Source organism: Falco rusticolus, chromosome 4 (assembly GCF_015220075.1).
Source record: "Falco rusticolus isolate bFalRus1 chromosome 4, bFalRus1.pri, whole genome shotgun sequence".
NCBI classification, from domain to species: Eukaryota; Metazoa; Chordata; class Aves; order Falconiformes; family Falconidae; genus Falco; species Falco rusticolus.
Window position 1 is genome coordinate 56,523,800 of NC_051190.1, and position 10,611 is coordinate 56,534,410.

The window sequence follows — 10,611 nt, forward strand, 5'->3', positions numbered from 1 at the left end:
CAGATCCTGCATCCCAAGGGCTTGTGTCTGCTTTGGAGGCAGGAGCACTGGGAAAAAATACCATTTCTCATTGCTGGTCTGGCTGATAGAAGAAAAAGACAGGTTTGCACCGCATGGCCAAGCAGCATGGCACTGCAGGGGGTAAGGCTGCCCCTTCTGCGAAGGCAATAAAAGCATCCCAGGTGATGCCTCTGCATCCCTGCTGGCTTTGAGACCTTTGTCACTGTAACCGGCACTTTCCCCACCCATGCACGTGTGTTTTGCACAGAACTGGGCAGAAGTCTGCATGCAGGTGTTGAGGTTTTAATTCAGACCTAGAGATCTGCATGACTTTCCTGTAAAAAGGCACGGCAGGATTGGCTTTTGTTGGCACATGGCCCATTTGGGTTTTAATCTATCAATGATACGGGATGAGGGAAAAAACAAAAAATCAACTGTTAGTCCTTAATGCTGTTCAGCATCACAGAAATCCTCATTGCACCGTAAGGAAATGTCCTCTCCAGCCAATCAGCCCAAGCTTTACACCAAAATAAAAGCAGTTTGATTTCTGCACTGTGTGAGGGTCCTCCGTGGTCATCACCTCTGGAGGAGCTGTGAGTCCTCAGCATCGGGGGAAGTGGGTGATGCTAAATGAGCTGGATAAACGTAAGCATTCTGGCTTCAGTGTTTTCCCTGCATAAACGAGCAAAAATTCCTGTTTTGCCAGAGCTCTGGCTGAAGTGAGACTTTAGGTAAGCAGCTAACAGAAAGAACTAAGTTTTCTCCTTCACAGCTATGACCGTGAGGAGTTTTCAGTGCTGCTTAGCCCACGTTTCCATCAGCTTGTTTTATACCTCTCAGCCCGCTGCTGCGTGAACGGCACCATTGCCATCTACTGGGCAGCTGCCCTCTTCTCCCAGCCTCCCAGCTAGCCAAATTGCTCTTGGGCTACGCTTGGCCTCCTCTGTGGGATCAGAGACACGATGTACCTCCTTGAGATATCATATTAAAAAAAAAAAAAAATAAAATAAGGTTTAAATCACCTGCTCGGGTCTGGAGGAGGGGGTATGTCCTGTGGCTTGGCTGTGTTTCCACGCCCAGCCCGGCACACACATCCACAGCTGGGGGAAACCATCTCCAAAAAAGTAAATGCTCAAAAAAACCCCCATGGATGCACCTACATTTTGGCCAGGAAAGCTGAATAAGGGACCAAAATGCCTGCGGCTGGGCATGCCCTAACTCCTTCACATCGGTAGGTGCATGACACCCACCAAAGGGGGAATATCTGCAGCTGAAATATTTTTGCATGACCATGAAGGCTGCGAAGACTCAGATCCCTCCAGCTGGGGAAGCTGAAAGACTCGAGACGGCCTGAGGACTCAGTTCCCTGGGGACTGCATGAGCCACACACCAGGGTAAAACATTACAGAAGAACCCTGCCACCAGGATGAATAAAATGAAAAAGATGTCCCTCCAAAGTAAACCTGCTCTACTGGATTACACTTGTAAATAAATACTTGTCTACTACTTCGGATTAAATAGAGATGAGAACCTAATGGTGCTTAAGTGCTTTTCATAGTCAAAGCATCCCAAAGTGCTTGCTGGTGGTGAGGGCTGGATAGCTGCCAGGAGGCAAGGTGCTGGTTGTAGTCATACTCCCAAAGACCCATCATTTTTGCCTGCAAGTGAGCAAGGGAACAAGTGGGTGTAGGAGTGGCACAATTTCAAGTAGAGGTTTTTTTGGAGTTATTCTGATAAAGGATAGCGTCTCCAGGGTAGGATTTGGTTGAGGAGATATCTATAACCAGAACATCTCTATTCAGCTGTGGTGTGGTTGAGGGCCCCATGCTTATCCCTCTGTGTGACTTTAGAGCTGCCCGGCTCTGTTGTGTATTGGGCCAGCTGAGATGCTCAAGAGTATGAAGACATCCTCATGGGGCCACGGTGGAGATGACAAGGGACCTCAGGATTGCTGTGCCCCTTTGACACCAAAGGATGAGGTGGGATGTCCTCAGACTTCCCTAATGGCACTGACCACTGTGTTTGATCCCTGCACCCCCAAGCTGTGCTTCACAGCATCTACACCCTTACCTCCCCAAGTAGCTCAAGGTGGTGTAGTCAGTCCTACGCCTCAGCAAAGCACCCTACATCTGGTGGGACCAGCCCCAGCAGATGTCTCCTGTTGCCATGGCTGTCTCCTTTTCCTGCTCCCCATAAAGACATGGGGAGCATCAGCTTTCGAAAATCTAGTTCATTCCCTGGTTGAGCTGCATCCTCATCACCTGGCTTTGGAGAAAAGGATGGGGACATTACATATGAGCATTATAGTACTGTGCCCAGCCAGGTTTTCCCAATACCATCGGATATTACATTGCTGTGACACTTAGTATCTTCACACGGTAAAACCTGTGCGAGGCCTTGCATTTTCCACCGGCTTCCCAACGTGTGCTCCTGGGATCACAGCTTTGCCTGGCAGCACTGGGGAACAAGTAGCTCTAGCAAGGCTCTTGGCTAGTGAAAGGTAAATGAGGCACAGGAGAAGCACATGCACCGTGTGTGGTGCTGCCAGGCTATCTCTTCCCTCTTACCCTACGCAATAAATCACGGCTGAGCAGCACAAGCTGTTCCTGTCATCAAAACGCAGAAAGAAACACTCCTCTTGGCACCAGGGATGTGATAATGACCCTGAATTAGAGCTGGATGCCTCCAGCACCTGATTCTCCTGCTCCTGTGAGTGCAGGCTGTTTCTCTCCCCTGCTGCTGCAGGACCAGGTCCAGGTCTTGTTCACGTGGAGGAGGGTTTTAAAGCAGCAATGTCCAGCCTGGCTTTCGGAACAGCTTGTGACAAGATGTTTCAAGCACCTGATGACCACGGCTGCCCCGTGGAGACCAGGGACAGTTGCACGGTTGTGGGCAGAAGCAAGGACAGCCCATCACTGCTGTCACTTCAGAGGATGAGGAGGGGATAGGGGATGGCTGTGGGGTTTTGGGCTGTGGCAAGGCACATGTACACTCATTAAATGGCTGATACAGGCTGGGGAGGGCTTTTGGGCCAGGGAGCAGCAACATCCCCCAGGGATCCCAGCTCTGCTCAGCCCAGGCCAGGGATAGAGGCAATGAGAATTTGGGCCCCTGTGTGACATCCCCAAACCTCCCCATGGTCCATGCACTGAACACACCGAGTTGGACCCCCAACTCAGGCATCAGGCACTGCAAAGGCAGTCTAAGACTTCTCAGCATCTGAACGATTTTTGGAAGTGGTTTGAGGTGCTCCCTTTAAAAATCCCATTTCCCAAAGCCTTTGATCTGTGTCTTTAATTCTTTCTGAAACTCAAAGGGAAAAGCTTGAATATAGTCAGGGCAAGATCTCAGATGCCAGTGTGCTCCTGTCACTTGGCTGCTAAGTGTCTTACAAGGGACATTGCTAACAGACACGGGCTCTTTCAGAAGTCAAATATTTGAACTGGGTATAGCAGCAGCCATCACACGTGCTGCCTTAAAAGGAGCAGGAATGATTCAGTAATATTATGGGGCAGGAAAGCTGAGATTCAGGGCTTTTTTAACTTGTCAGAAGAGGAGAATTGCCAAAATACTGAGGACCCAGGACATGCTGCCAAGTGCAGCCCAATAAAGCAGTGAGCCAAAAATGCAGCTGGGACTCTGCTCCTTCACAAGCCTCACAGAAAGCGCTGCTGGTTTCGTTTGCCCTTGCCGTAATAAGGAAGATTTATCTGTTTGCAAATCGGACCTGTGGGTAACGGCAGCGAAAAGCAGCTCCTGGGTGTCACTGCTTATCGGTGTGTCCGCACGCAAACGCGAAGGACAGTGCAAGGCTGTGTACATGCCATTTTATCATTGCAGCCTACAAAACTCCTTTATCAGTCGGTGATAACCCTATCGGGTATTCCTCCGGTTTGCCAATGCCCTCTAGTGGCTTTGGGAGAGAAGGAATGTGCATTTCCCCCCCACCCACCCACCCCAAAAAAAATAATTTGCAAAAAATACTGTATGCCCTAGGTTTGTGCAGGCTTTGGGAGAGATGGGACATGGGTAGTTTAAAATGGAAAAAGAGCTAAATCAAAATCCTCCTTTCGTAAATGCTCATCTCATACACAGCAAAGGGATGAGAGGGAAGGTCGTGGGATTCCCCGTGTATTCCTAGGGGATGTTTTTGTAGCTCATCACAGGACTAATCTTGCTTTATTGTGCACATATATGTCTCTCTCCCTCCTTGCCACCCTTTACCGACCCTGCTGTGGGTAATAAGAGCGTGGCTTTTATTTCAGAACGTTACACGCTGCAGAAGAAGGAAACTGCAAACAAAAAATTCAAGCCCTCAGCCAACTGTCCTGCTAGGAATCTATTTCACGGCCCTCCAAGCCATAGAATGCTATGAAGCCCAGTTTGCCCAGCTGGCTGGAGCATGTGCCCCTGCATGCCTAACAGCGCAGGGGATTGTTTTACATGGAATTTATTGCTTCCTCGCTAGAAAAACACCCTCCAGAAACGCTCTTTTTTAATGCACTTAGTCTTAGAAAATGAATTGAAAAAGTAACTGTCCTGCACAGGGTGAATTTAAGAAGAAGTTAGATGAATTGTGCTTTCTGTGGGTTGAGTTTGCCAGTACACTTGAGGCAGATGCCTTCTGTATGAGCAGCACTGTGCTGAAGCTGTTTAGGAACATAAAGAGAACCCAGTTCTGTAAGCAAAACCACTGCTGGGTGCTATTAGAATAGAATAAATTTAGAATAGAATAAATTAGACTAGACTAGACTAGAATAAATTTGAAGAGGAGAGGAGAGGAGAGGAGAGGAGAGGAGAGGAGAGGAGAGGAGAGGAGAGGAGAGGAGAGGAGAGGAGAGGAGAATAGTTTGAAGGGACCTACAATGATCATCTAGTCCAACTACCTGACCACTTCAGGGCTACCCAAAAATTAAAGTATGTTAAGGGCATTTTCCAAATGCCTCTTAAACACTGACAGGTTTGGGGCATCAACCGCCTCTCCAGGAAGCCTGTTCCAGTGTCTGACCACCCTCTTGGTAATGAAATGCTTCCTAATGTCCAGTCTGAACCTCCCCTGGTGCAGCTTTGAACCATTCCCGTGTGTCCTGTCCCTGGATCCCAGGGAGAAGAGCTTAGCACCTCCATCTCCACTTCTCCTTACTCCAAAGGAGACAGGTCCTTAGCCACTCCTTGTAGGACATGCCCTCCAGCCCTTTCACCAGCTTTGTTGCCCTCCTCTGGACATATCAAGGACCTGAGCATCCTTCTTAAGCAGTGGGGCCCAGAGGAGCACACGGCGCTCAGTGTGCACACAGCGGGATAACCACCTCTTTCGACCGGCTGGTTCTGCTGGGTTTGATACACCCCAGGGTGCAGGTTGTCCTGCCTTCCCCGGCACACCGCTGGCTCCTGCTGAACCTGCTGCCGGCCAGCACCCCCAGATCCCTCTCTGTAGAGCTGCTTTCCAGCCACTCCCAGTTTTCACTTGTGCCTTTCACACCACTGCTCTGCTCCCACCGACCTGCAAGCACCGAGCTGACCACCTTCGCTGTTGGTGGAGTTATCCTTAAGGAATCCCTCAGCAAGAAAACTCCATCATGGTAGTTTTCTGCAGGGTGGTTTTGGTGCCAAAATGACAGCCCTGAGGAGCTATGTTCGCTGCCCACAGCCCAACCATGAGCCAAGGACACCATCATCGGCTTATATTGTCACGACAGGCTGTGGCATTTGCTGGAGCCTCCTGCCCTGCTGACCAGGTCTGAGCCGGTGCCGAAGGCTGAGCACACACAGCAACAGGCCACTGGCTGCAATCACCAACACTTTATTGCACTCTTAGCCAGACCTGGCTATTCATACCCCGAAGAGGTATAGAAGGGATGAGCAGAGGGTTAATGAGCAGACATACTTCGTTCTAGCTCTTCTCATATTCATGCACCAGTTGGTCCTTCTCTAGAAACCCCCGTTACTCTTTATAGTCTGGAAAACAAACAAGAGGTGGGTTCAGTAGAGCCAGAATAATGCAAGTCTCCATCCCATGTAAGTGCTCTGCAGAAGGGCTTCTTCCCAGCCGGGCCAGGGGACTGCTCTAACAGCCTTTTCCCACCCAGAAAGGTTTATGGGCCATAGTAGCCTCCCTCTTCCTTGCATTGTGACTTAAAATACCTCTCCCCACCTTTCTTTCCAACTGGTGCCACAGTTTACAGTGGCATTTCCACAAAACCATCCCCTGTGCCTGGGAAACAGCTGCTCCTGGTGCCAGACATTGTATCTGGGAGCAAAGAGCTCGTTGCTGGTTCCCAAATGTAAAGCTGAGAGTGCACAGCGTGGCTCTGCAGGACTTGCACTTGTAGAGATGCTTTGTGTTTGCTGCATTTCCCATTCACCGGCCAGCTAATTCCTTCAGTGGTTTCCTGCAGTAAGGTTTTCTCTGGGTGAACAGCAATGATAATTTTTTGGACACAGAGCCCAGCTCCCACCTGGCTTGAATTTTGTCTGTGGTCCTCAGCAGAGCATTTGAGCTTCAAGGCAGCAGCTCCTTCCTTACAGTTGTTTGACTACACCAAAAGTAGCACCAAATATCCTGGTTTTCGACCTCCCCAGATCTCCCAGCTCAGCCTCTGATGGTCTAATAAACGAAAGACTCCGATCCCTCTGGCACTCCCTTGCCTTGATGGGAGATGCATCAAGTTACCTCACAGGCATTAAGCAACTTACGCTGTGGATCCAGTCCACGTAGGCTGACACACGTGTGAAGACTGTTGGCTTCTTGTAGGTGTTACAGTAAGGAACTAGCCCAAAGCTGACAACCCCATGGACTTGCCAGTGATTGTCTTTGAAGCAGCTGAGAGGGCCCCCGGAGTCCCCCTGATCAGAGGATGGAGAGGAACATACTAAGTCAAATTATCTAAGCAATTGAGGAATGACTGGATAGGATTAAGGAGCACTAATTAGTTAAAGCACTGTCCTGAACATGAAAATAAAAATTTGTGCTGCTTTCTTTTGCAAAGGGCTGACTGTTCCCCAGCAGCATGGGAGCAGAGACCACGCAGCACCTTCCAGGATGCTGCAAAGGTCAGACCCACCATTTGTACTCTCAGTTTACATGCCTGTACACACACACTTATACACACATACACCACCAACCCCCACCCCCACCCCAGGAAGGACTGAAACCCTAATTTTCTACCACCATTTTAAATATAGCAAGTGTAAGCAAATGGTCCTGGGCACGTTGCATCACATGCAGTCCTTCCCAGCAAGGGCCACCTGCACAGCACCTCTGTTAAACTATCAGTGCACTCTCCAGCTACAGGCAGGAGGGAAATGCTGCTCTGTTTGTTCTTGCAAACAAGCATATTCAAAGGGTCCCGGGAAGTTAAGGTGGTAAAAAAGAAAGCAACTTGAATTAAAATATATGAGAAGATAAAGGCCCTCGCTGGGCTCAGAACCAGGTTTGTATAACAAGGTTCTGCCATAACTAAACCACACCAAACCCTACACTATGTATCTATAGACCTGTAATTATACTATACCTATAATTGCACCACATATAATTGTATAATCTGTTTTATTTCTATACATTTCTGTATTATAATCATATATTTACATAATCAATTATGTTATGTACTTGTCCATTACTTTTTAAGGGCTCTGGTTGGTTTCTTTCACCAGAAGCCACCCCTGTAGCAAAGGGAATACAGGCAGAGATAGCAGGTATACCCTGCCTCCACCTGGCAAACCTCCTTGCCTTGATACTGGGGCCACCTGGAGCCCCTGGGATAAAGGGGACCTCACAGCATCTTCCTTTTCCACCTAACCTGGGCCAGACGGTGCAGCTGGGGGTAGCCACAACTTGCAGCAACATCAGCTGTGCATGTAAGCAGAGTGGCTGGGGTGCAGAAAGGTGACAAGCAGGGGGGAGCACTGCAACATGACCACAGCGTTGTCATGAGGAGTGGCAAGACTTCTCCACAGCTTCACTCTTTGGGTAAGAGCAGAGGGGACTGCCAAAGCCTCAACCTAGTCCCCAGGACCTGGTCAATGGGACACGCTGCTGGAATAAAGGGCAAATCTCCCCTCCAAAATCAGAGGGGAGAGATGCAGCCTGAGGGTTTGGAGGTTTTCTCTCTGCTGGCTGCTCTGTAGGGAGGTGGAGGAATGCGAAGCAGTCTGGTCTAGAAGACATTCAGCAGAAAGCAGCAAAGGGGCCAGGATTTGCAGGAGAGCTTTTGCCGGTGGAGAAATGGCAAACCCAGGTCCCAACTGCAGGAACAGCAAGGTCAGATAGGAAGGAAAGAGGGGAGCCTAAAAATCCCCTGATACAACAGATCTTACACTGCATCCAGACTTCACGCCGTCTCCACCTGCACAGATCATAGTGACTTTTACTTGAGATCCCCACCAGTCATCCTGGGAACAGATCTGACGGTCCACCACCGGCATCATCACCTCCTGCAGTCTGTCTGCGCTGTCACCATTCGCTAGCACAGAAAGGGTAAGATTTGGGTCCAGGAGCTCCAGCAGCTGAGGAGGGAAGCCCGCACCCTGCCTCGTGCAGCCTCACCTGCGTGGTCGTCCCTCTGAAACCAGGAGGGATGCTCAGCGCTCCTCCTTCCCTTACTTACCGCTAACCAAGCCCCATCCAGTAAGGTAGCAGGGATAGTCATTGGGCAACGTTTCTCCTTCAGGCGGCAGCAGTGCCAGCTCAACGAACCCATTGTCATAGGCAGAAGACTCGAGGTGCAGCAGGGCAATGTCATAGCTGAAACGGGGTACAGGTAAAAGACTCTTCACTGAAAATCCTGCTTTAGCCACAGACCAGACGTCCTCACTCACATTTCGTCACAGGTCTCTAGTCTGTGGCATGATGATAGACAAGCACCTTGCAAACATCACTGAATAATCCTTATAGCTACCACAAAACCATGAGATTTTTGTTATCGATTGAGAGAGAAGAGGCCACGGTACAGACCGATAAAGGGCTAACACCCCCCAGAAACCTCCCACTCCTTCGGAGGCACCAAATCCCAGAGTGAATTGCAGCGGACCCTGGGCAGACAGGCATGCCTCTGAGGGGGAATTTAGAGCAGTTCCTTGGCATTTCCTTGATGGCTTCCCTCCATCAGATGCACACAGTGGTGTGACTGCTGGCAAGCCCTCGAATCTGCTGTACATCCTTGATCCATCCGTGAGGCCAATCTTTCCCCCATCTTGGGACAAAACAGGACTGAGGTCACCCACACAGATGTAACACCTCCAAGAGAAGAGGTCATTTGGGTCCTAAGTACCATTCAACCATCTGACAATATCCAAAATAATTACCCATTGGCAATGTTATTGGGATTCCAGCCTTCATGAATGAAGGCTCTTTCCACACCAATGTAGTACTCAGTGCCATCCTCCTCCACGAGACTGTGCTCACCCAGAGCCACTCGGTAGCTTGAGCCTTCTGGCCTGAAAATGAATCACAGAATAATCAATGTAAAAACTACTCCCCACCGCTAGCTTGGCAGTGTAATTCCTGCGCCACTGACACCTTCCACCAATGTAATCATCTCTAAAGCACCTTCCACCGGAGGATTTTCCATGGGCTGTAGCTAAACGGGCTTAGGAATTAGGCAAATGCCGCCTGCAGTTTGCTGGCAAAGCAAGTGAAGGTGCAGCATCAGCTACTACAGTGCAGAGATTAGCCTTGAAGGAGAATGTTCATTTTTCATCATCGCATGCCTGAACCGGAGTGTGAAGGATCAGCTTGTTACACTTCATTGTAAGTACATTCACTAAAGGCATGAGTAATTAAAGAGGCGTGTTTGCTTATCGGTGTCGCGCTGTACCATCTGGGCGGTGCGTGTTAGATATGCTGCAGAGCAAACTGTACAACACGGACCGTCAGCTGGGGACATGCCTTTTGTTCGGTCTTGCCATCTCTGTGCAGGTTTCTCAGGGTGCAAACCCATCCGAAATGCTCACATTCATGCAAATGCACCTCCTCTTATGCAAATCAGCAATCAGCTTGATTTCCACTCCCAGGAAACCAGCAAACAACATGTAAAACCAAGGCTAAAGCAAACACGAGTTTTCCAGTTCCCTTGATGAAGCGTGCAGCGAGATGTCCAACAGCACAAGGAACATCACCAGCAGGCAGTTCAGAGGATGAGGAGGGTCTGGCTCCCATCTGCAGCAAGAATGAGGGGCTGAACAGGAGTTTTAATGCTTTTTATCCTACTCACATGCTGAGGCAATGGGCTGCAGTCATCACCCAGTTGCTGCTGATAAGGGTTCCACCACAAATGTGTGAGTAGTACCCCGGGTAGTCAGGATAGGCAATCTGAAGTGATACCTGGATCAAACGACAACACGTGTTACACCCAAGCGATGCCATGCCTCTCTGGAGATGGGGTGTGTGGCTTGGGACAGCGCAAGCTGTCATTTTCTCACTGTTTTTTTCAAGTCTAATGCTTTTTTCAAGCATAAGACACCAACATTACCTGCCACTTCCAGATGTTTCGCGGGGCCTCATGGCCTCCGATTACTCTCCCATCCTTCTGTTCATCCCTCAGGGGACTTCCAGAGATTGCCCCTAACCACACAGACAAAAGGAGTGCAGTTTGTCATGTGGATTCCCAAAGA

General features: G+C 49.5%; 1 protein-coding gene across 1 annotated transcript; it reads right to left on the reverse strand.

The window, feature by feature from the left end:
• Positions 1-1,541: 1,541 nt before the first annotated feature.
• On the reverse strand, positions 1,542-10,363 carry LOC119145929 (elastase-1-like). The gene is made up of 7 exons (XM_037382754.1): positions 10,216-10,363; positions 9,304-9,427; positions 8,607-8,743; positions 8,317-8,462; positions 6,697-6,846; positions 2,128-2,265; positions 1,542-1,658 (listed from the first exon to the last, which is right to left on the reverse strand). Exons 1-7 carry the CDS (start codon positions 10,361-10,363, stop codon positions 1,542-1,544), a joined length of 960 nt encoding a protein of 319 aa, XP_037238651.1.
• Positions 10,364-10,611: the final 248 nt, after the last annotated feature.